The following is a 27,402-nucleotide window of genomic DNA, read 5'->3' as shown; positions in this document are numbered from 1 at the left end:
TTTGTGGTTCTTTGTCCTGACATTGCTGTCCATGCAGACTCCGCTTGAGACGGCGCAACTTCTGAGTTGTAGGTGGCCTGCCCATGTTCTTCTGTTGCTTTCTCCTGTCCCGCCTGCCTTCCTTCCCCGTGACTCGCTCTCCTTTTTCCTCTTCTCACCAGTAATGTCCTTTCTTGACTTTGCAGCTGCTCCCCTCCCCCGTCCTACTCTGGGATTTCAGTGCATTATGTGTAGAGTGATCTTGTGTAATGTAAAAGGTTTGCGGTCCGCACAAAACCGAATGTCTGTTCTGCGTTTTCTGAAGCGTCTGTGCCCCGATGTTGTACTGTTTCAAGAAACTCATCTTACAGAGGGTAGGGCACATGTCTCATATTCAGCTGGAACACTCTGGCCAGGTATATAGCATCTATAATGTTTATGCTCCCAATGGGGATAATGTCTCATTTTTTAACTTCCTAGCAGACACTGTAAACCACACAGCGGGACCCCTTTCATTATTGGGCGGAGACCTGAACTCTGTGGCAGACCCACATGTGAACAGCACAAGTGCATCTGACCCGCCAGTGGTCATTTGACAGAGTGACAAAGTCCTCCCCCCATTTTTTACCCAGACAGGTCTACAGGTCACTTGGTGTTCTCTTCATCCAGAAGTACACGCACTTCTTACACACATGGCTCCTGGTCCCACATTGACTATTTCCTGGTTAGTTCCTTATTGTCTACTCACTTACTTGCAGTGGACATTCAGGACATAGTCATTTCGGACCATTCCCCAGTGGTTTTAAAGCTGCAGCCATCCTGCCCCAGAGATTCCGACTATCTGTGGCGGTTTCCGCCCTAATTAGCTAAAGAGAAGTAATTTCTGGACCTCTTGAGCAGATGGTGGCTGGAGTTCAAGACAAACAATGCTGCTCATGTAGACAATCCCATCCTTTATTGGGAAACTGCAAAAGTGGTTCTGCGGGGCAAGATCATGGCGTATAGTTCTTCCCTCAAATGTAAGACACAGGAGGGCCATGCCGCTGTCAGTGCTACTCTCTCAGATGCTTACTCATGTTTTGTTGACTCCCTCACTCCGCCCAATAAACTCAAATGGCAGGAAGCTCATTCATCTTATGAACTTTGGCTGGACAGGCGAGAATGCATTTATAGGTCTCACTTTGAGGTGGAATTGTTTAAGTATGGCAATAAAGCAGGGTGTCTTATGGCAAGACTGGCAAAGGGGGCTCATGCATCAGCACATGTTTTTGCTTTAAGAGATCCCCAGGGACATCAATACTGTGTTAGGCTCCTGCTATACTACACTTTATTCAATGCCTCCTACCTCTGGTGGGGAGGGAGAGCGGTTTTTGGATGGCCTTTCCCTACCATCTTTGTCGGAGGAACAACGTCAGGAGCTGAACACACTAGTGACGGAGGAAGAGGTGCGCTCAGTGATTAGGTCATTAGCTAATGGCAAGGCCCCAGGACCAGATGGCTATCCAGGGGAATTCTATAAGCTCTTGGTGGATAAAATTACCCCCTCTTTTGTCCTCTGCGGCTTAGATTGCTTATATTAAAGTTCTCCCCAAACCGGGTAAGGACCCTTTAGAACCTATAGGCCCATCTCATTAATTAGCCAGGATGTCAAGTTGCACTCGAAAATAATGGCGGATTGGTTAGCACGCTTCTTGACAGCCCTGGTAGGGGATAATCAGGTAGGATTTGTAAAGTCGACGTCAGCAGTTACCAATATCCGTAAGGTACTACTGGCGGTAATGGATGACGTCCGGTGCTGGCCCCAATCGGCCTCCCATCCTGCATTGCTCACTCTTGATGCGGAAAAAGCGTTTGACAATGTTCGATGGGATTGGTTGAGACTTGTACTGGACAGGTTGGGGATCACAGGTTGTTTCAGCTCCTTCATATTGGGCCTTTATGATGTTCTTACGGCCAAGGTATACGCCCCGGGCTTCCTTTCCATGTCTATTCCGTTATTGAGGGACACGAGGCAAGGATGCCTCCTGTCCCCTTTACTATTTGATTGGGCAATAGAGCCATTGGCGTGTGCCCTGATTTCCACAGATGGATATAGTGGCATCAGGATGGGCTCCCAGGAACTTAAATTGTCCATGTTTGCTGATGATGTCCTTCTCCAGTGAACTGGAGAGGGACATCCCTAAAATTCTGGAGTTCCTGTCTAAGGCTGAACGCTTCATGGGTGATAAGGTTAATGCCTCCAAGCGCATGCTCCTGCCATTGGGAGGCACTAACCCTAGATGGCTGACATCGGAGGGGGATTTTGGAGTGGCGGTAAGGATCTCTCATATAACATACCTGGGCATATGCATTGGGCGCACACCTGACACATTATACTCTCTTAACTATACTCCCCTTTTAAAAAAAAACTATTTGCAGAGTTGAGACGTTTGAAGAACCTACCGCTTTCTTTCCTGGGACAATGTCATCTAGTTAAAATGATGAGCTTTCCTCGCTCACTCTACATGCTTCAAACCCTTATGACAAGGTAAGCACCCGCGAATAGCAAAACGCCCGTGAATAGCAAAAGCTCATGTTATGTAGGTCGGAGGGGGGAGTCAACTTCCAGAATATTCGGGGCAATAATTTGGCATGTTTATTTCGACATGTCATAGATTGGCTACAAGGCCCAACTTTCTTTTCCAACTTGTTGGTAGAGAGGGCATTGGTGGCGCCGTGGTCACTCCCAGCACTGCTACACACATCTCATGCCAGGTTACCAGTGGTAGTTAAAGGGGTACTCTGGTGGAAGACTTTTTTTTTTTTTTTAATCAACTGGTTCCAGAAAGTTAAACAGATTTGTAAATGACTTCTATTAAAAAATCTTTATCCTTCCAGTACTTATTAGCTGCTGAATACTACAGAGGACATTCTTTTCTTTTTGGAACACAGAGCTCTCTGCTGACCTATCTGTCCATTTTAGGAACTGTTCAGAGCAGCATATGTTTACTATGGGGATTTTCTCCTACTCTGGACAGTTCTTAAAATAAGCAGCGATGTCAGCAGAGAGCACTGTGTTCTAAAAAGAAAAGAATTTCCTCTGTAGTATTCGGCAGCTAATAAGTACTGACAGGATTAAGATTTTTTAATAGAAGTAATTTACAAATCGGTTTAACTTCCAGTTGATTTAAAGAAAAAAAAAAAAAAAGAAAAAAGTTTTCCACCGGAGTACCCATTTAACCCGTACAGGACCCAGGGCGTATGGATACGCCCGTGGGAATTCCGGTCTCCATCGCGCGCCGGGCGGGGACCGGGGTGACTGCTGATATCGATCAGCAGGCACCCCGCGCAAATGTCCAGGGGGGTCATCCGACCCCAACATTGTCGGCGATCGGCGCAAATCGCAAGTGAATTCACACTTGCTATTTGTGCCTATTCCGGGTCATACGGGTCTATGGTGACCCAGTGACCCGGAATATAAGGGGGATCGCGGTTTTCCATGACACCTACGATCCCCCTGAAGGGATAGGAGTGAGGTGGCAGGGGTGTCACCCCTACTATCCCTGCTATTGGTCGTCAAAAGTGACGACCAATAGCAGATCGGGGGCGGGGGGTGAACTTTCAGCCCACCCACAATAGACAGGGCAGAACGGGGAAACCGAAGGGGACCCGAAGTCCACTTACCGATCGGTGGAGGCTGTGGGGCGTGATCTGCTGCGGTGATCGGCGCGGGCAGCATGTCGTGTGGCTGGCTCCCTGGATCCTACAGAAGCCGGTGAGTTGCCTAGCAACATCTGGAGGGCTACAGTTTGAGACCACTATACAGTGGTCTCTACGCAGTAGCCCTTAAGATGTTGCAAAACTACAACTCCCAGCATGCCCAGACAGCTTTTTGGGCATGCTGGGATTTGCAGTTTTGCAACAGCTGGAGGTCTACAGTTTAGAGACCACTGCACAGTGAACTCTATACTGTGGCCCTCTAGATCTTGCAAAACTACAACTCCTAGGATGCCCACACAGCTGTTTGCTGTCTGGGCATGCTGGGATTTGTAGTTTTACAACATCTGGAGAGCCACAGTTTGGAGATCACTGTGCAGTGGTCTCTAAACTGTAGACCTTCAGCTGTTGCAAAACTGAAAATCCCAGCATGCCCAAACAGCAAACAGCTGTCTCGGCATGCTGGGAGTTGTAGTTGCGTATCTCCAGCTGTTGCATAACTACATCTCCCAGCATCAGTACATGCTGGGAGTTGTAGTTTTGCAACAGCTGGAGACACACTGGTTGGAAAATACTGAGTTAGGTAACAGAACCTAACTGAAGGTTTTCCAACCAGTGTGCCTCCAGCTGTTGCAAAACTACAACTCCCAGCATGCACTGTCTGTCAGTACATGCTGGGAGTTGTAGTTTTGAAACAGCTGGAGGTTTGCCCCCCCCCCCCCCCCATGTGAATGTACAGGGTACATTCACACGGGCAGGTTTACAGTAAGTTTCCTGCTTCAAGTATGAGCTGCGGCAAATTTTTCGCCGCAATGCAAATTTCTAGCGGGAAGCTCACTGTAAACCTCTGCCAGTGCGAACGTACCCTACAAACACTTCACTAACATAATAAAGGGTAAAACACTTCATATACACCCCTTTACACTGTCCCCCCAATAAAGATGAAAAACTTATTGTACGGCAGTGTTTCCAAAACGGAGCCTCCAGCTGTTTAAAAACAACAACTCCTAGCATTTCCGGACAGCCACTGACTGTCCAGGCATGCTGGGAGTTTAGCAACAGCTGGAGGCACCCTGTTTGGGAATCACTGGCGTAGAATACCCCTATGTCCACCCCAATGCAATCCCTAATTTAGTCCTCAAATGCGCAAGGCGCTCTCTCACTTCAGAGCCCTGTCGTATTTCAAGGAAATAGTTTAGGGCCACATATGGGGTATTTCCGTACTCGGGAGAAATTGCACTACAAATTTTGGGGGGCTTTTTCTCCTTTTACCCCTTATGAAAAGGAAAAGTTGGGGGCTACACCAGCCTGTTAGTGTAAACAAATAAAAAAATTTACACTAACATGCTGGTGTTGCCCCATACTTTTTATTTTCACAAGTGTTAAAAGGAAAAAAAGACCCCCAAAATTTGTAACGCAATTTCTCCTGAGTACGGAAATACCCCATATGTGGGCGTAAATTGCTCTGCGGGCGCACAACAAGGCTCAGGAGTGAGAGTGCATTATGTACATTTGAGGCCTAAATTGGTGATTTGCACAGGGGTGGCTGATTTTACAGCGGTTCTGACATAAATGCAAAAAAAGAAATACCCACATGTGACCCCATTTTGGAAACTACACCCCTCACGGAACGTAACAAGGGGTATAGTGAGCCTTAACACCCCACAGGCATTTAATGAAAATTTTTCAAAGTTGGATGGAAAAATGAAAAAAAAATATTTTTTCACTAAAATGCTGGTGTTACCCAAAATTTTTCATTTTCACAAGGGAAAATATGAAAAGAGCCCTGCAAAATTTGTAACCCCATTTCTTCTGAGTAAGAACATACCCCATATGTGGATGAAAAGGGCTCTGCTGGTGCACTACAATGCTCAGAAGAGAAGGAGCACCATTGGGATTTTGAAGAGAAAATTTGTCCGGAATTGAAGGCCACGTGTGTTTACAAAGCCCCCATAGTGCCAGAACAATGGACCCCCCCCCCCACATGTGACCCCATTTTGGAAACTAAACCCCTCACGTAATGTAATAAGGGGTACAGTGAGCATTTATGCCCCACAGGTGTCTGACAGATTTTTGGAGCAGAGGTCCATGAAAATGAAAAATGTAATTTGCACAGCCCACTGTTCCAAAGATCTGTCAAACACCAGTCGGGTGTAAATACTCACTGCACCCCTTATTAAATTCTGTGAGGGGTGTAGTTTCCAAAATGGGGTCACATGTGGGGGTGTCCACTGTTCTGGCACCACGGGGGACTTTGTAAACGCACATGGCCCCCGACTTCTATTCCAACCAAATTCTGTCTCCAAAAGCTCAATGGCGCTCCTCCTCTTCTGAACATTGTAGTGCGCCAGCAGAGCACTTGACGTCCACACATTGGGTATTTCCATACTCAAAAGAAATGGGGTTACAAATTTTGGAGGTCATTTTCTCCTATTACCCCTTGAAAAAATTTAAAATTTTTGGGGAAAAAATGCATTTTAGTGAAAAAAAAAATGTTTTTTTCATTTAGACATCCGACTTTAACAAAAAGTCGTCAAACACCTGTGATGTGTTAAGGCTCACTGTACCCCTTGTTGCGTTCCTTGAGGGGTGTAGTTTCCAAAATAGTATGCCATGTGTTTTTTTTTTTTGCTGTTTTGGCACCATAGGAGCTTCCTAAATGTTACATTTCCACCCAAAAACATTTCAGAAAAACTCACTCTCCAAAATCCCACTGTCGCTCCTTCCCTTCTGAGCCCTCTACTGCGCCCGCCGAACACTTGACATACACCTATGAGGTATTTCCTTACTCGAGAGAAATTGGGTTACACATTTTAGGAAGATTTCTCTCCTTTTACCCCTTGTAAAAATGCAAAAACTGGGTCTACAAGAACATGCCAGTGTAAAAAATGAAGATTTTCAATTTGCTGCTATTCCTGGGAAACACCTAAAGGGTTAACAAACCTTTTGAATGTCATTTTGAATACTTTGAGGGGTGCAGTTTTTATAATGGGGTCATTTATGGGGTATTTCTAGTATGAAAGCTGTTCAAATCCACTTCAAAACTGAACTGGTCCCTGAAAAATTTTGATTTTGAAAATTTTGTAAAAAATTGGAAAATTGCTGTAATATTTTGAAGCCCTCTAATGTCTTCCAAAAGTAAAAACATGTCAACTTTATGATGCAAACATAAAGTAGACATATTGTTTATGTGAATCAATATATAAATTATTTGGAATATTCATTTTCCTTGTCAGCAGAGAGCTTCAAAGTTTAAAATTTTTCATCAAATTTTGGAATTTTTCACCAAGAAATTATGCAATTATCGAAAAATGTTACCACTAACATAAAGTAGAATATGTCACGAAAAAACTGTCTCGGAATCAGAATGAAAGGTAAAAGCATTCCAGAGTTATTAATGCTTAAAGTGACAGTGGTCAGATGTGCAAAAAATGGCCGAGTCCTGCAGTGAAAATTGTCTGGGTCCTTAAGGGGTTAAGAGCTCAATATTACTCAGAGACACCATTGTATCTTAGAGGGAGGTTCGCAAGGCTTATGGCCTTTCTTTCCTTTTTTCCAAGAGGATGCCGTTTCGTGGTCACCCTGAATTACCACAATGTGACTCCTCCCCGTGGTTGTGCCTCCGGGGTGTGTCGATGGCGGGGACTCTTATAACTCTTATGAATACAGTCAACCATCAATGGCTTACACCAAGAGACATACTACATACATTTGTACTCCCCGCCCCCCCCCCCAGTCTCACATTCTTTATGCCAATCAAATTTATTCTTTTTGTTCGTCCAGATTGAGAGACCTCTCACGGGAAGCCACTACTCATCCACTGGATAGCATCATTGGCCAGGAACCAAGGAGAGCGTCTATTTCATTGCTCTACTTGACTTTCCGTGATGGTTTCCTCAAACTGGACTCAAAGAAGGTTTTTCATGCTAGGGAAGGATGGACGGGTGAACAAGAAAGACATGACTCTATTTTATCAGGTTGGGGAGCAGTATGTAAACATGTCATCAACAAATGTTGGCGGGAGACTTATTTTAATTTGTTGCATACCGCTTTGTATGGCTTCAATATTCTCCCTTCGCCCTCTTTCCCTGACAGGATTACTAGTTGCCCTAAATGTTGCTCTCCACTAATTTATGCCATGGAGTATGGGAATGTTCTCACTCGGCTGACTACTGGCTTTTGGTATGCACGTATATACATGATCATTTGCATATTTCTCTTCCCTTTGCGCCTCAATCCCTTCTATTCCATCAATTTCGTCCACCGGAAGGGGAGGGGGAGCGGAGGTCTCCCAGTATCATTCATGTAGTTCTTTTGGTAGCTCTCAGGTGTCTATTTGTTAAATGGTTGGAGGCACAGACTCCAGATTTATGGTTACTGGTGGCCCAATGAAAGGTCTTCCTTGGTGTGGACAGATTGGACTCTGAATAACCCCGTAATACGGGTACTAAAAAGTTCTTCACAAAATGGAAATCTTTCATTGTCACTCACTTCGACTTTTCGGGGATTGCTGACATTGTACGGCCTTTTAGACACACAGTATGGTACAATATTGAATCCCTGAAGGGAACTCTGGGAGCCCTGCAATTGCCAGATAACTGACAACCTCCACTGTTCGCTTCCCTGGTTGAGTCCGGGCTCCCCCAAGAGTCCCCAAGGTGGCGATTAGGGTTTGTCCAATTGTGCCTTATCTTTGTTCCATGGAATGTCGGGCAAATCAACGGGAGAGGACGGAAAGGGTTATTGTTACTGCTACACCTTTTCAGAGACTCTACTCAACGCTGATCTTGCACTGAAGGGACTACACCGTTATCATTTTTTGTATAGGATCACAGGACTTGGAGGTTTTTTTTCTTTTGTTTAGATCTTTCAGCTAATGCTTTAAATAAATGTTTTGTATTTTCTTATTTTCTGTTTGAAAATTGTTAATAACCATATATAAAACAAATAAAAAATAAAAAAGAAGTATTACTTTACTGAGAGAGTAGTGGATACATGGAATAGCCTTTCTGCAGAAGTGGTAAAGTTTAAGCATGCATGGGATAGGCATAAGGATTCACATAAGATAAGGCTAGAAGGACTAAAAAGGACTAAATAGTACTTAAAATGCAGATGCATGGTTTGGATCTGCCAACACTTTATTTTCTATTGGAGTGATAAACTATAATGGAAAGATTTGCACCTTTTCTGTGTTTTGAACCCACTCCTGTTTGTCACTTGTAAATACTTACACAAAATATTCACCAAAATTGTGTGTGTGAGGGTGGCCGAATCACATATAGACTAATCATGATTTTCTACTTATTGTTTCTTTGTATCAGGGTCTTGGCACTGATAATATTATTTGCACAGTACCTCAGAAACATTACACTAAAAATACCTTGCTATAGAATTGGAAAAGGAATAAAGACTTATAAGTTACAAGTGTTCAAAATGTTTCCGGTAAGTAAAAATGATCAAACACTGGATTAAACTTCATTATTGTCCTTTCGTATTGTTTCAGAATTTTTTTATTGTTTTAGTTTATATTTTATTGAAATGAGAAATACACTGCTCAAAAAAATAAAGGGAACACTAAGCAGGCATCCTAGATCTGAATGAATGAACTAATCGTATGAAATACTTTCGTCTTTACATAGTTGACTGTGCTGACAACAAAATCACACAAAAATTATCAATGGAAATCAAATTTATCAACCCATGGAGGTCTGGATATGGAGTCACACTCAAAATCAAAGTGGAAAACCACACTACAGGCTGATCCACCTTTGATGTAATGTCCTTAAAACAAGTCAAAATGAGGCTCAGTAGTTTGTGTGGCCTCCACATTCCCCGTATGACCTCCTTACAATGCCTGGGCATGCTCCTGATGAGGTGGCGGTCTCCTGAGGGATGTCCTCCCAGACCTGGACTAAAGCATCCGCCAACTCCTGGACAGTCTGTGGTGCAATGTGGCATTGGTGGATGGAGCGAGACATGATGTCTCAATCGGATTCAGGTCTGGGAACAGGGGGGCCGGTAAATAGCATCAATGCCTTCCTCTTGCAGGAACTGCTGACACACTTCAGCCACATGAGGTCTAACAGTGTCTTGCATTAGGAGGAACCCAGGGCCAACCGCACCAGAATATGGTCTCACAAGGGGTCTGAGAATCTCATATCGGTACCTACTGGCAGTCAGGCTACCTCTGGCAAGCACAAGGAGGGTTGTGCGGCCCCCCAGAGAAATGCCACCCCACATCATTACTGACCCACCAACAAACCGTTCATGCTGGAGGATTTTGCAGGCAGCAGAATGTTCTCCACAGAGTCTCCAGACTCAGTCATGTCTGTCCCATGTGTTCAGTGTGAACCTGCCTTTATCTGTGAAGAGCACAGGGTGCCAGTGGCGAATTTGCCAATATTGGTGTTCTCTGGCAAATGCCAAACGTCCTGCATGCTGTTGGGCTGTAAGCACAATCCCCACCTCATGGAGTCTGTTTCTGACCATTTGAGTGGACACATGCACATTTGTTCCCTGCTGGAGGTCATTTTGCAGGGCTCTGGAAATGCTCCTCCTTGTACAAAGCGGTCCTGCTGCTGGGTCGTTGCCCTCCTACGGCCTCCTCCACATCTCCTGATGTACTGGCCTGTCTCCTGGTAGTACCTCCATGCTCTGGACACTACGCTGACAGACACAGCAAACCTTCTTCCCACAGCTCGCATTGATGTGCCATCCTGGATGAGCTGCACTACCTGAGCCACTTATGGGGGTTGTAGAATCCATCTCATGCTACCACTTGAGTGAAAGCACCACCAGCATTCAAAAGGGACCAAAACATCAGCCAAGAAGCACAGGAACTGAGAAGTGGTCTGTAGTCAGCACCTGCAGAACCACTCTTTTATTTTGGGTGTCTTGCTAATTGCCTATAATTTCCACATGTTGTCTGTTCCATTTGCACAACAGCATGTGGAATTGATTGTCAATCAGTGTTGCTTCCTGAGTGGACAGTGTGATTTCACAGAAGTGTGATTGACTTGGAGTTACATTGTGTTGTTTAAGTGTTTCCATTTTTTTGAGCAGTGTAGTAAACACAAATATGTGGATTTTAGAGAAAATAACATCAAGCAATTGATGATGTGACATTATTGGGGATAAGACAGACAGGGCAATAATTGTGTAATAATAGTAATAGAGCCTTATTTAAGGTTTTGTATTAGATGTTGAGTAGCGTGTGACATTTGTGTATTCCCTGTCATTTACATGGGTCACAACTGTACATAATATCCTATCTGTGATCTGGCTATGATTTAGATGATTAGCTATCTAATGCTCCTATTGTTATGCTGCATGGCTTTATTTGCCTTGTCAACAGTCACCTCACACTAGTTTCTTCAATAACACATTTTTGTTAACTAATGTCAGTATTCCACTTATCTTTAACCCCTTAAGGACATATCCATATGCCCCCGTTTTAAAGTTCTTAAGGACTGAGGGCATATGGGTACGCCCTTGGGAATTTCGGTGCCAGTCAGGGACCGGACCAGGATGCCTGCTAAAATCATTCAGCAGGCATCCCAGCACATCGCCGAGGGGGGTCCTGAGTCAATTCAGACCGGCGATCTGCGGTGATTCCCGGTCAAACGGGTCTCTGGTGACCCAGAAAATAAGGGGGATCGGGGGTGTCCAAGACACCCACGATCTCCCTGAAGGGACAGAAGCGACCGACCAATAGCAGATCGGGGCGGGGGGTTAAAGTTCGGTTCTCCCGTTCTGCCCACCCACAGTAGTCCGGGCAGAATGGGGGAACCGACGGTGACCGGCGCCGGAGGTCACTTGACCATCGGCAGTGGGCGGCGATCGGTGGTGGCGGCGGCGGGCGGCGATCACGTGCGGCTGGCTCCCTGGCACAGACTACGGAAGCTGGTGAGTTGCCTAACAACATCTGGAGGGCTACAGTTTGGAGACCACTATACAGTGGTCTCTAAACTGTAGCCCTCCAGATGTTGCAAAACTACACCTCCCAGCATGCCCAGACAGCTGTTTGCTGTTTGGGCATGCTGGGATTTGTAGTTTTGCAACAGCTGGAGGGCTACAGTTTGGAGATCACTGTGCAGTGATCTCTAAACTGTGGCCCTCTAGATCTTGCAAAACTACAACTCCCAGCATACCCACACAGCAGTTTGCTGTCTGGACATGCAGGGATTTGTTGTTTTGCTACATCTGGAGGTCCACAGTTTGGAGATCACTGTGCAGTGGTTTCTAAACCGTGGCCCTCTAAATCTTGCAAAACTACAACTCCCAGCATGCACAAACAGCAAACGGCTGTCTGGCCCTGCTGGGAGTTGTAGTTGCGTACCTCCAGCTGTTGCATAACTACAGTGGGGATCAAAAGTTTGGGCACCCCAGGTAAAAATTTGTATTAATGTGCATAAAGAAGCCAAGCAAAGATGGAAAAATCTCAAAAAGGCATCAAATTACAGATTACACATTCTTATAATATGTCAACAAAAGTTAGATTTTATTTCCATCATTTACACTTTCAAAATAACAGAAAACAAAAAATGGCATCTGCAAAAGTTTGGGCACCCTGCAGAGTTAATATCTTGTACTGCCCCCTTTGGCAAGTATCACAGCTTGTAAACGCTTTTTGTAGCCAGCCATGAGTCTTTCACTTCTTGTTTGAGGTATCTTTGCCCATTCTTCCTTACAAAAGTCTTCCAGTTCTTTGAGATTTCTGGGCTGTCTGTCACGCACTGCTCTTTTAAGGTCTATCCATAGATTTTCAATTATGTTGAGGTGAGGAGATTGTTTGTGAAGGCCATGGCAAAAACTTCAGTTTACGCCTCTTGATGTAATCTGGATTTCAAGGTGTATTTAGGATCATTATCCATTTGTAGAAGCCATCCTCTCTTTAACTTCAGCTTTTTCACAAATGGCATCAAGTTAGCATCCAAAATTTGCTGAAATTTTATTGAATCCATTTTTCCTTCTACTCGTGAGATGTTCCCTGTGCCACTGGCTGCAATACAACCCCAAAGCATGATTGATCCACCCCCATGCTTAACAGTTGAACAGAGGTTCTTTTCATTAAATTCTGTTCCCCTTCTTCTCCAAATGTACCTTTGCTCATTTCGGCCAAAAAGTTCAATTTTAACCTCATTGGTCCACAGAACTTGTTTCCAAAATGCATCAGGCTTGTCTATATTTTCATTTGCAAAGTTCAAACCCAGATTTTTGTGTTTAGGACGTAGCAGAGGTTTTATTCTGATGACTCTTCCATGAAGACCATATTTGTACAAGTATCTCTTTATAGTGGAATAGTGTACCACAACTCCAGTGTCTGCCAGATCTTTCTGGAGGGATTGTGCAGTCAAATGTGGGTTTTGAATAGTTTTTCTCACAATCCTGTGAGCTTTTCTGTCTGATATTTTTCTTGGTCTTCCAAATCTTGCTTTAACTTCCACTGTTCCTGATGACTGCCATTTCTTAATTACATTCCAAACAGAGGATATTGACATTTGAAAACATTTTGCTATGTTCTTATAGCCTTCTCCAGCTTTGTGAGCATCAACAATTTTTAGTTTCAGATTTCTAGACAACCGCTTAGAAGAACCCATGGTGCTGATTGTTGGGCCTCAGAGTCTGGGCATTTAAACCTTTGAGGTTTACATCACCTGGTCTTCCCAGATGATGATTGAGAACAATCCATGACACTGGCAGGTCTCGGCTTTGCAAAGGGGGCAGTGCATGCTATAAATTCTGCAGGGTGCCCAAACTTTTGCAGACACTATTTTTTTTGTTTTCTGTAATTTTGAAAGTGTAAATGATGGAAATAAAATCTAACTTTTGTTGACATATTATAAAAATATCTAATCTGTAATTTGATGCCTTTTGGAGATTTTTCCATCTTTCCTTGGCTTCTTTATGCACATTAATACAAATTTTTACCTGGGGTGCCCAAACTTTTGATCCCCACTATACATCTCCCAGCATGCCCTTCTGCAATCAGTACATGCTGGGAGTTATAGTTTTGCAACAGCTGGAGGCACACTGGTTGGAAAATACTGAGTTAGATAACAGAACCTAACTGAAGGTTTTCCAACCAGTGTGCCTCCAGCTGTTGCAAAAGTACAACTCCCAGCATGCATGGTCTGTCAGTGCATGCTGGGATTTGCAGTTTTGCAACAGCTAGAGGTTTGCCCCCCAATGTGAATGTACAGGGTACATTCACACGGGCGGGTTTACAGTGAGTCTTCTGCTTCAAGTTTGAGCTGCTAGCGGAAAACTCACTGTAAACCCCCGCCCATGTGAATGTACCCTAAAAACACTACACTAACACATAATGAAGGGTAAAACACACATATACACCCACTTTCACTGTTCCCCCCACCCAATAAAAATGAAAAACATATTGTACAGCAGTGTTTCCAAAACGAAGCCTCCAGCTGTTGCAAAACAACAACTCCCAGCATTTTTGGACAGCCACTGACTGTCCAGGCATGCTGGGAGTTTAGCAGCAGCTTGAGGTACCCTGTTTGGGAATCAAGGGCGTAGAATACCCCTATTTCCATCCCTATGCAATCCCTAATACAGTCCACAAATCACTTCAGAGCCCTGTCATATTTCAAGGAAACTGTTTAGGGCCACATATCGGGTATTTCCGTACTCGGGAGCAATTACGTTACAAATTTTGGGGGGCTTTTTCTCCTTTTACCCCTTATGAAAAGGAAAAGTTGGGGTCTACACCAGCCTGTTAGTGTAAAAAAATTAAAAAAAAATTACATGCTGGTGTTGCCCCATACTTTTTATTTTCACAAGAGGTAAAAGGAAAAAAGACCCCCAAAATTTGTAACGCAATTTCTCCTGAGTACGGAAATACCCCATATGTGGGCGCAAAATGCTCTGAGGATGCACAACAAGGCTCAGGAGTGAGAGCACACTATGTACATTTGAGGCCTAAATTGGCAATTTTCACAGAGGTGGCTGCTTTTACAGCGGTTCTGACATAAAAAAAATAAATAAATAAGTACCCACATGTGACCCCATTTTGGAAACTACACCCCTCACGGAACATAACAAGGGGTATAATGAGCCTTAACACCCCACAGGTGTTCGAAGAATTTTCTTTAAAGTTAAATGGGAAAATGAAAAAAAAAAATTTTTTAACTAAAATGCGTTACCCTAAATTTTTCATTTTCTCAAGGGAAAATAGGAAAAAAAAGCCCCCCAAAATTTGTAACCCCATTTTTTATGAGTAAGAACATACCCCATATGTGGATGTAAAGTCCTCTGCGGGCGAACTACAATGTTCAGAAGAGAAGGAGCGCCATTGGACTTTTGGAGAGGAAATTTTTCCGGAATTGAAGGCCATGTGAGTTTACAAAGTGCCGTGCTATCATTACTGCACAGAGCGAGTTCGCTCTGTACGTAATGACGGGCGATACAGGGGATGGAGCAGCGTGACATCATGGCTCCGCCCCTCGTGACATCACGGCCTGCCCCCTTAATGCAAGTCTATGGCAGGGGGCGTAACGGCCATCATGCCCCCTCCCATAGACTTGTATTGAGGGGGCGGGCCATGATGTCACGAGGGGCGGAGCCGTGATGTAACGATGCTCCGGCCCCTGTATTGCACGTCATTAAGCGCAGTGTGATCTCGCTCTGTGCAGTAATAATAGCGCGGTGCCGCAGCAGCGATCCCGGGGGTCCCCAGCAGCGGGACCCTGGCGATCTGACATCTTATCCCCTATCCTTTGGATAGAGCATAAGATGTCGAGGGGCGCAGTACCTCTTGAAGGACTGAGCATTTTTCAGTTTTTGCAATTTTGTTTTTTCCTCCTTACATTTTAAAAATCATAACCCTTTCAATTTTGCACCTAAAAATCTATATGATGGCTTATTTTTTGCGCCACCAATTCTTCTTTGTAAAGACATCAGTCATTTTACCCAAAAATCTACGGCGAAATGGAAAAAAAATCATAGTACGACAAAATTGAAGAAAAAACGCCATTTTGTAACTTTTGGGGCTTCCGTTTCTACGCAGTGCATTTTTCGGTAAAAATGACACCTTATCTTTATTCTGTAGGTCCATACAGTTAAAATGATACCCTACTTATATAGGTTTGATTTTGTCGTACTTCTGGAAAAAATCATAAATATATGCAGGAAAATGTATACGTTTAAAATTGTCATCTTCTGACCCCTATTGCTTTTTGAATTTTCTGCGTACAGGCCGGTATGGGGGCTCATTTTTTGGGCCATGATCTGAAATTTTTAGCGGTACCATTTGTTTTGACGGGACTTTTTGATCGCTTTTTATAAAAAAATTTCATGATGTAAAAAGTGAGCAAAAATATGCTATTGTTAGGCACGTACCCCATTGACCGTGCGGTTTAATTTACATATTTTTATATTTCAGACATTTCCACAAGCAGCGATACCACATATGTTTATTTTTATTTACACAGTTTTGTTTTTTTTTATTGGGAAAAGACCCCCCCTTTTGAAGCAAAGGGGTTCAATGATCTTAATTAACTTTTTTTTTCACTTTTTTTTTTGCAGTGTTATAGCTCCCATAGGGGGCTATAACACTGCAAACACTGATCTTTTACATTGATCAATGGTTTCTCATAGAAAACCATTGATCGATGATTCTGCCCATTGACTGCTCATGCCTGAATCTAAGGCAATGAGCAGTCATTCGGCATTCGGACACCAGGAGGCAGGTAAGGGGACCCCCCTCATGTCCTACAGCTGTTCGGGAGGCCCGCAGAGATCCAGAAAAGCCCCTTGAGCTAACCGGCAGCAGTTTAGTTTCACTTTAGACATGGCGATCAACTGTGAGCACCGCGTCTAAAGGCCGGGACCCGTGGCTAATAGTGCGCGGCACTGATTGCGGTGCCGCGCGCTATTAGCCATGGGTCCCGGCCTTTCCCATGGACCCACGTTATGGAAAGGGAGCGGACTCAGGGCGTAAAGGTACGCCCTGCATCCTTAAAGGGATACTCCGCCCCTGGACATCTTATCCCCATCCAAAGGATAGGGGATAAGATGTCTGATCGCGGGGGTCGAGCTGCAGCACCCTGCTGTCATTACTGCACAGAGCAAACTCACTCTGTGCGTAATGACGGGCGATACAGGGCACTGAGCAACGTGACATCACAGCTCCGCTCCCCTCATGGCATCACGGCCCGCCCCCTTAATGTAAGTCTATGGGAGGGGGACCCCCGCAATCTAACAGCGGGACCCCCGCGATCTGAAATCTTATCCCCTATCCTTTGGATAGGAGATATGATGTCTAGGGACAGAGTACCCCTTTAAGGAGTTAAAGGAGATCTGCAGTGTAAGTCTGATCGCGGGGGTCCGAACATTGGGACCACCGCGATCGCCTGTACGGGGCCTCGGCTTTGCCGTGGCTCTCCCGTGCAGGTGGCGTGTCGGCTGCAGCATGTCCCCTTCATGTATCTCTATGAGAGAGGGGGAGATGCAATGCTCGTCTATCCCCTCCTCTCCTATAGAGCTGTATGGGGGAGGTGTCGTTGACCTCAATGAGGTTGACGACACACGCATTAGTTGTGCAGAGCCATGGCAATGCTGGGTCCCCGTGCGAGAGATTGCGGGGGGTCCCAGCGGTCGACACTTATCCCCTTCCACTTACACTGCAGTACTCCTTTAATAAATTAGTCCTAGCCACGTCAAATATACTGCAAAAAAAAAAAACAGGATAAAAAATATGTACATTACACCCACCGTGATAACTTTCCCCTAGGTGTTTTATATCTACTCTGGTTTCTGCTGTTCACTGCCAGCTGTTAGGATCGGTTAATCTCTAGTAACATAGATACCAAGACAGAATCCAGGAAGTGTATATGGAGCTTAGCTAATGCTATGTGCAGGAGCAAGCCTGGACTGTGTGAATGCAAGATGAGTCTGTCTGCTTTCTGTAGAAGACTGACACTGTAACTAAAAGGTAAATCATGATTTCCCTCTCATCTCTGACCAAACATAAAGTTCTTAGTGGTTGTTCCTTGTGTTCCCAGTACTGTATGTATACAATACTGCTTCCTGGATGTAATCCCCTCTCCCACTTCCTTTAGATTGTCATCAGCAGCAATTCAGTGCTTAGTATAACCTCTTCAATCCAGTGTGCTTTCTCCAGTACTATGTCATGACGTAGCAAAAAGGAGTAGTTACTGTCCTGTAATTAGCCTGACAAGTAAGGGAAAGGAATTCCATGTGTGAGTACTGCTGACAAGCAGCCTAGCTCTGCTGCTGCCCCATAAAATCACATTAGGGGAAATTTATCAAAACCTGTGCAAAGGAATAGTAACCAATCAGATTGCTTCTTTCACTTAAAAAAAAATTAAATAAAAGAAGCAGTCTGATTGGTTCCTGTGGGCAACTGGACAACTTTTCGACAGGCTTTGATAAATCTCCTTCATTGTTACATTTCTGAAGTGTTAATGTAAAAAAAAAAAAATTTAGGATTTTAAAAATCTTTTTAAAATGACAGGTACACTATGGTACATTAATTACCTTATCAATACAGTGGTCCCTCAACTTACAATACCAAATGAATGGATGGAGAAGAGAGGATCAGAATCTGAGTTTGCGCTGCTGACATAGGCAATCTTGAACGGTAAGTATGAACCAATAGGTTCTCTTTTTATTACTAAACACACACTATACATTTCTGGGCATTAACTACCTTTTCATCAGGATGCCTGAAGAAAGAGTAGTTAATGCCCAGAAATGCTTTGTGTGTGTTTAATAATAATAAGAAAACCTATTGGTTCATACTTACTGTTGAAGATTGCCTATGTCAACAGTGCAACCTCAGCTTCCAATCCTCTCTTCTCCGTATGTCAGGCACAAGGCCTGATTATTGAAATTCTATATGTGTATTATAAATTATAACTGTGTGTGATGGATTATCCAAGACATGGGTGAGAGGTCATTCAGACGGTGTACCCTTTTGTGTATTGCATTTTATTGGGGGGTCTGGCTGTTTGTTTGTATCTCCTTTGAAGTCAGAGGCTCTTTTGAAGCAGCAGGATGTAAGGGGCACTCTGGTCCCATCATATAATCAACCAGATAAGAGGGCCAGGAACAGAGATGCCCCCCTGGTGGGATCAGAGGGGAGAGGGAATGGAGTCTCCCTCCAAAAAGGCAGCTATATAATATTTAACAATGCTAAAGTCAGTGCGTTCAAGGCTGTGCCACAAGTTGACAAGACCATCCTAAGAACAGCACTCTCATGGACTGCTATACCATCATGCTGTAAGAACTTCATTTTTGTTTTCTGAACTTGTCTTGCTAAACTCTTTTATATATTGTTATACCTGTATGCCATTTGTTCCTGTATTTTTATATATTTAGCACTGTGATACCTTTTATCAGATTAAATGTTTAATTAATCAGCTCTGGTCTTTGATCTCTAAATATAAGAGCTCACCTTTCTGAAGGCAGCTCTGGGGGAAACACGTTTATTTAAGGGTTAATATGGTGACTTGCTGGGACTAGTAGTGGATACCCAGAGGTCTGGCGGCTTTAACCCTTGCACCATCACACTCTCTCTAGCGTCTTAGCTGGACCGATAGGGTGTGATCGTGACACCGTCCATTCGTTTAGTATTCACGTTGGTGCAAGCAACGTGGGAAGCCGCGGCAGCTGATCTTTCTACAATGATATGCGTTTGGAAGCGTTGTGCCTGATATTTGCACAACTGCATCAGGTTAGTGTGTTTTGTGTCTATCCTTTGGTAGCTCCCTGCAATTATGGTTCCACACAAATAAGCACTCCTGTGTTTCTTGTCTCAACTTATAATGGTCTGAACATACAATATTTTCAACACACAATAACTTTTCTGGACTATTGTAACTTGAAACCATACTCAACATATAATGCTAAGGACAGTCCAGATCAGCGAAATTTGTCAAAGGCTGAAAGAACTGACCAATCAGAATGGGCATTTCACAGGTAAAACCCCTGTATTACTAAAGTGCATGCACTGCCTGGCTGCCTGGTAGCACTTCCCCACAGAGCAGGGTGGTACTACATGTTCTCTACTACTCTTTACCTGTGCCAGGGTTAGCTGCTCCTTTGAGCACTAGGTGAGGGCAGCTCCATTTTACTTTTTTTTGGGACATTGTGTATATGTGGTGGGCTAATATGGTGTGTTTTAATGTTAGTGTTGGGGTACAGCAAACAGACAGACAATCACTCGTGACGTCAGGCTAACCACCATGCTCGAAGGTAAAGCAGTTCTACGGGGCCAGGTGCTGGACAATAAAGACATCAGATCCAAGGTTACGGAAAACCACTGAGGAGTTCACTCAGGAAAATTGCAGGCAGATGTTATAACCATAGCAATACAGTCTTTCCACAGCAGGGTAGGACAGAGCATTGCAGAGGTAGTCAGTAGTGAAATGGCTGTGCATGCTGGGTAATATACTACACTTTTATGTAACTGGACTTGACTGGACATAATTACTGGAGACTTTAGACATTAGACGTTAGACTTGAGACAACTGGAGACTCACTACATTGCATCCAGGGAATTAGCTTACTGCCAGGCTTGGACTTTAGACTTCTCAGACCAGAGCTGCCTGAGGCTTTCTACTCTAATTCCTGACTTGTGCTCCAGGGCCCCTTTCGGCAATTTTGCTTCTTCTTCCTGCTACTTAGGACTTGGATTTTTCCTGGACAGTGGAACGATTAGTAGGTTGTGTTATTGCTCACTGCAGAACTTTGACTCCACAACTCCTCTCCTTACTCTGTACAGCACTCCACTAACTGACTTTTCTCCGCACTACTTCTCTCCTCACACACTCTCCTCTACATTACAATCCAAACTGGACTCAGTCCTGCCTAGACAGATCACTAAACTGATCCCAGCTGATCACATGACTCCTCTGCAGGTCCCTCTTAAGCATACAGAAGTCCGGCTAATAATGCATTATGGGTAAAAAAGCCATAATGAACATAAATTATTGATACAAAAGCATTAATAATATGAATCAACCCAGAATCAATACAATTTTACAAATAATTCCCCTCCCTGGAGATGTGGGCTTCAATGGACATCTGCAACAATATCTGCCAGACAGGACGACCATTGTAATGTGTTCCATACCGGACACCAAATACTCTGTACAGGACCCTGAAGAAACTTCTGTCCTCTATAAAGACAGTCATTTACAGCTTCCAGTAGCTCTTTATTACTGTTATATATAAGTACTTACTTTTTCTGCATTAGTTAGTATTAGTTACCTACTTATTTTCATTTAATTCTCGCTTTTTCCCATTTTGGATGACATTTTGGGGGCTTCAGAACCAATTACCAGGTTTCCATAGAGTTCTGGTCTCAACATACTATGGTTTTTAACTTAAAATGGTCATTCTGGAACCAATTAATATTGTAACTTGAGAGACCACTGTATTTTATGTGTCCTGTGTTCTGTTATCCATGTAGATTAAGACACTTAACACATAGAGGGACATGTGACCATAAACATCACTCAGTATTTAAATTCTTAAGTTACATCACTTACTTATAAATGATACTTACATGGCTCATTTACATATTTTTTTCATTTCAGATTATCATGGCTATAATGTTAGCATGGTTGTTGTGCTATATTTTGACCGAGACTGGTGTATTCCCTTCTGATAGTAAAGCATATGGATTTAAAGCAAGAACTGATGCAAGAGGAGAAATCATGTCCAGTTCTCCATGGTTCCGTTTTCCATACCCATGTATGTATGATGGATGTTAAAAGTTGGGGCACCTTTTCTTAGAATGCTACATTGTGCTGATTAGACATAATCTGACAACTGAGCAGTACCATACACCTTCTCAATAATGTGTGTCCCTACTGTAAAAGTACATTCTAATGTTATGGTGGTCAATGGCTGTACAATTTTTCATACAGTCATCAGCCACTGCAAGTAGGTGGGGTTTCATCAGTATGCAGCAAATGTAACATTGGAGCATACCCTAACACTACTTACAAAAATACACATGTCCATCAAGGAGGAGAATGAATATGGATGAAGAGGAGGGGATGTGATACTATATTTCTACATATGCATTAAAGGGGTCCTCTTGTCCTGAGACATCTTATCCCCTATCCAAATGATAGGGTATAAGATGTCTCACCGCTGGGGTCCTGCTGCTGGGGAACCCCACAATCTTGTATTCGCCACCCACCTTTTTTAGCTGCACGCCGCGGTGGCAACCACGGGGCCGGAGTATAGTGACGTCACGACTCCGTCCCCGTGGGATGTCACCCCCCGTCCCCGCTATGCAAGTCTATGGGAGGGCGCGTGATGGCCATCACGTCCCCTCCCATAGAATTGTATAGCGGGGGTGACGTCACACAGGGGCGGAGTCGTGATGTCACTATACTCCGGCCCCGTGAGGATAAGATGTCTCAGGGCCAGAGTACCCCTTTAATGTTATTTTGTGCTAACAACATCTAAGATTGGTTTTGCTGTAACCAGTTCCTGAAGTAGACTATTCTGAAAATTCACATTTCTTACGGTAGAAAAAGCTTTTGTCGCCCCTGGTATTGGGCAGAGGGAAAGCAGTGCTTGGTTTATTTTAGACATGAACTTAGAGTGCAGGCCAATGAGTTCAATCTTGGTTTTGTCAAGGATGGGTTAATGTAATCTTTGAGTGACTGCCGCTGTACTATTTTGCCGAGCGTTGACGTAAGAAAATTCACACCAGGCCAGGTTAGTATGAGTTCCCACCTCGGTAAGGACTCCAGGGAGTTCTGTTTATTATCCGGAAATCACATTAGTTTTTTTACAATCTGACAAAAAGGGAGGGGTAAAGGGTAAAACTGTGCATCTTTCTATATGCTGATTGGTCATTTGAGTGAGGCGTAGCATAAGTCATTTATGTTGCAACGTCTCTGCCTTGAGATTTCTCCATCTTTCCACAAAGCCCAATGTTTAGATTTGTTGTATCCATAGTCTCCATCTCAAGGTTCTAGTCTCGGGCAAAGAGCAAGCTGAAATGTTTTGAAATAAGGAAAGCAAAGTTCTTCTGCAATATTTAGCAATAGCATGTAGGATTTTAGGAAAGGCATATGAGTATAGATATAGCGATCAATATACCAGAATATTATACACCCAACAGTTTCATTAGATCAGAGAATCTTGTTTTTCAGTCTGAAAGTCAATTCTTGCACATTCCAGTCGGGCATTTACTGAAGAGAGCTGCTACAAATAGTATAGCGAAGCAAACAGCTGATGGGCGTGCCAGGAGTCAGACCCCATATGACTTAATATTAATGGCCTATCCTGAAGATAGGCCATTCATTTTTACAGGTTACATAACCCCTTTAAAGTATCAATGTGACTGATAATTAAGAGAGTGCATCCACTTAATCTCTTTGAATAATCTGTGTTTATGAATTTGTTGCAAATGTAATTTATCTCATGTTATATCAGCTTGAATCCATTATGTTGTAAGTCCTTAAAACAAAGCCCATTTCATACCCATATATAGTATGTAAATGACAGTGATTTGCATCTTCAATTTGTACAATACTAAATCAAGTATGACTTTTATACTGTATCTCCCAACTGAGTAAATAGTGTGGCACTACTTTAGGTATGGGATCATGTTCACACTAGAGCATAGCCATGGTACCCAAACCAATTCCTGGTAGTGCTCAGAGGAAAACATCAGTATTACAATGGGTTTTAACTTTACGCATCGATTTTTTCATGTTGTTCATGCAGGCTTTGCCATTTAAAAAAAAAATTTTTTTGCTGTATGATTGCAGGGGCGTATTTTGCAGATATATTGGTTGGTACGCAGATTTTTTTTTTTTTAGCAAATTTATTCTGTTAAATCTTTTCTGTTAAATGTATGAAGTGACATATAACAAGCTTTGCAAAGAAGGTTGCACACAGGCACTCATGTTAAATCTTCCCTTTAGTGAAGAAAGTAAAAAGCAGCACTCACCATATTACTAACTTTCTTTGTCTTTATTAAATGGTCACATTTCTTACAGCGAGGGGATGAACAAACATAATTAATGTTTGGTAAAAACAATTCGATTTAATTTACTGTTTTTTACTACAATAGGTCAGTGGGGACTTCCTACAATAACCATTGCTGGTGTTTTAGGGATGTTTAGTGCTACACTAGCTGGAATTATTGAATCCATGGGGGACTATTATGCATGTGCCAGGTTATCAGGAGCACCTCCTCCACCTGTCCATGCTATTAATCGGTATGTATAAGCTTATACAGTATTTATACAGTGGGATGTGTTCTTTCCTTAAATGTTATACAACTCGGCATAACAGGACCAAGCTGCCCCTCAAATTCAAAATCCTAAAACAACAAATTTCCAATAACAGTGGGGAAAATGTATCTTTATTAACATGGCCATCAGGCAGTGCTAATTTTGCTTAACACATTTAACCCTTTAAAGCGAATGTGTCATCTAGCTTTTTTTTTTTTTTTTTTAAACTAAACCACATACTGAACATGTTTCTTATTCTGATCTGTTTGTATGTTCTGATTGCTTTTGTGTAGGGCAGCTACATTGTCTGAGCTTCTGCCTCATTCTGTTAACAGCAATAAGAGAGATGCTTTACAGCAGCCCTATGGACATAAGGGGAAATAGCTCATGGGGGAAATAGCTTTGGGGTATTGAGCACTGACCATCTCCTATTGCGACCTGATCTTGTCCTATTTATCTACTGGTGTCACCTTTCACAAATATCTTGCCTGTGATTATAATGATGATACTGCCTAAAGGGGTTTTCCAGGATTAGAAATACAGAGCTAATTTCTTCAAAAACAGCACCACATCTGTCCTCAGGTTGTTTGTGATATTGCAGCTCAGCTCCATTAAAGTGCATGAGGCCAAGTTGTAATACTACACACAACCAGAAGACAGCTGTGTTGCTATTTTGGGAAGAAATATGCTCAGTTTTTATATTGCTGGATAATCCCTCTAAGTGTACCTGTCAATTAAAATGACACCTTTGACATGTTCCAGACACATGTTTTTATCTTAGGTACTCCATTGTAGATTTATGGGACAGCAAGACAATAATGAGAGTCTGGGAGTAAAGTGCACTACTGCTCTTCCCTGCTCGTTCTCCTGATCGGTGTCCCTGTTTTTTTTAAATGTTTTTGTTTAGAAAATGTATCACCTAGATTTTGTTTTTTCTGATTAGCCAGATCTTTGAAAGATGAACTTTTTTTCTAATCTAATTCTATTATCTAATTTTAATTTTAGCGAAAGAAGTGTATAGGTAGCTGCAACCCAACAATAGGGACAATAGTATTACTGCCAGACGAGTACTAATGTGAAAAAGGTTGTGTATCCCATACAACCTGCGAACAATGTATAAAGTGGGGGTACACTTTCCTCAAGTCTGGGCTTGATTGTCACCAATAAATGGGTTTATATAAAATATATGTAAAAAATGATGTAGATCCAGTGAATTGATTTAAAACAATTTAATATTACAATGATAATGCTTGTGGTGTCCTTTGTAGGGCCCTTACATCGGACTCACCACGATAAACAAGGTAGTGAAAGTATAAAATATTCATACAATGAAATAAAATAGACATAAAATATACAGGGTACAAAAGTGCTGGTATCCCAGTATGGGAAATAGTCTGTATCGCTTATAGATGTATGCACGGAGATTGTGCCTTGTATGGTTGATTACAAATAGTCTGAGTAGCAATGTCTCTGTATAGCTCATATCTGGTCAGGATACTGCATGCGGCAGCGTGTTGGTAAGGGGTTAGCCTCTTCAGGACGCAGGGCTTATGGATACTTAAGGACTCGGAATGCAGGGCGTATCCATATGCCCGTGAGAATTCCGGTCCCCACTGCTAGCCGGTTGGGGACCGGAGCCAGATGCCCGCTGAAATCGTTCAGCAGGCATCCTGGCATATCGCCCAGGGGGGGGTCATTATGCCCCCCCAGTCCAGCGATCTGCGGCGATTCCGGGTCAATCGGGTCTCCAGTGACCCGGTGACCCGGAATTACTGGCTGATCGGGGCCATCCCTGTGCTGATTTTAACCCCTTACCAACATGCTGCCGCATGCAGTCTCCTGACCAGATATGAGCTATACAGAGACATTGCTACTCAGACTATTTGTAATCAACCATACAAGGCACGATCTCCGTGTATACATCTATAAGCGATACAGACTATTTCCCATACTGGGATACCAGCACTTTTTTTACCCTATATATTTTATGTATATCTAATTTTATTTCATTGTATGAATATTTTATACATTCACTACCTTGTTTATCGTGGTGAGTCCGATGTAAGGGCCCTACAAAGGACACCACAAGCACTATCATTGTAATAATAAATAGTTTTAAATTAATTCACTGGATCTACATCATTTTTTACATAAATTTTATATACACCCATTTATTGGTGATAATCAAGCCCACTTTATAATTTTAATTTTAGCTGCACTATGGGGGCAGCCATCTTGCCTGAGCTGTTTCTCACAGCATTTAGGGATATGTTTTATAGCAACCCTCATGGACATAGGCAACAATATACTGAAGTTGTCCTATTGTCCTTGCCCTAGGATTAAAGAAAAATAAGTAGATAACTAATACAGATAAAGCAAATCCTTACATATTAAAGTAAGAAAGAGCTGCTGGGAGCTTTAATTCACTGTCTATGTAGAGGACAGGAGCTTCTTCAGGGTAATGTACAGTACACACAGTGTACTAAAAAAGTTACATGGAGCTGCCCTTACTTGGTGTCCAAAGGAGCAGCTAACTGTGACATAGGAACAGAGTAGTACAGAACATTCAGTACCTCCCTGTACTGTAGGGAGGCGCTACCGGACAGAAATGGACTGTCTGAAGCATTGTATGTTGAGTATGGTTTCAAGTTACAATGGTCCAGAAAAGACCATTGTATGTTGAAACTATTGTATGTTGAGGCCATTGTAAGTTTAGCACAGGCCTCACGGTCCAGCAGTGCTGACATCATTCCACTTCCTGGGAACGGGGACGCCGCAGAGCCGTTGGCGTATCACCGGTCGTAGCTATGTCCCTCCCCGGCTGGTGATAGGCTGAGCCCACTGTCATGTAAGGAGCTCTGGCCGGCTTCTTACATGAGAGTGGGCTCAGCCTATCACCAGCCGGGGCGGGATATCGCTACGGACGGTGATACGCCGCCGGCTCTGCGGCTTCCTTCTCCCCAGGAAGTGGAATGACGTCAGCACTGCCGGACCGTGAGGCCTGTGCCGGACCAATGGGGGCTCGTAGGAAGGTATCTATAAGTTTATTTTGTTTATTTTTGAGGCCTGGGCACGGGCATATAGAAAAGTGTACCACTACAGTTGTCCTTTAAGCAACCTAGATAGCTACTGTATTTAGTGTTAGGCATTTGCAGGAACTTTTTTAAAGAGGACCTGTGGTGAATAAATAGGGGTTGCAGTAATCAGTGGCTAGCTTAGAGGAGTCTGATCACATACATGTTAACAGCATCATGATCGGCCCCACTTTTGAGGAGTTTTAGGGCTCTGTAGTCCAGGGGTATGCAAACTTAATGAAGGGAGTGTGACCTCACGCTCAGGTGCTCTATGCCACAACCCCTTCATTATATATATGCTCCCCCACCCCATACAGTCACCACACGAAGCTTAGCCATACCCAGTCCATATGAAAGTTGTCTCACACAATCAGTCAAAGGGCTACAAAGCCCAATATCTCAGC

General features: G+C 43.3%; 1 protein-coding gene across 1 annotated transcript in view; it reads left to right on the top strand.

The window, feature by feature from the left end:
* The window catches only part of SLC23A1 (solute carrier family 23 member 1), a 122,717-nt gene that overhangs the window by 70,497 nt on the left and 24,818 nt on the right, over positions 1-27,402 (top strand). The window contains exons 7-9 of the mRNA XM_056516543.1: positions 8,997-9,117; positions 21,258-21,414; positions 23,762-23,909. Coding sequence (XP_056372518.1) covers positions 8,997-9,117; positions 21,258-21,414; positions 23,762-23,909 — 426 coding nt within the window. The remainder of the gene's footprint in view (positions 1-8,996; positions 9,118-21,257; positions 21,415-23,761; positions 23,910-27,402) is intronic.

Source organism: Hyla sarda, chromosome 4 (genome assembly GCF_029499605.1).
Source record: "Hyla sarda isolate aHylSar1 chromosome 4, aHylSar1.hap1, whole genome shotgun sequence".
NCBI classification, from domain to species: domain Eukaryota; kingdom Metazoa; phylum Chordata; class Amphibia; order Anura; family Hylidae; genus Hyla; species Hyla sarda.
Note: the sequence above shows the minus strand (reverse complement) of the source record. Positions and strands in the feature narration are given on the sequence as shown.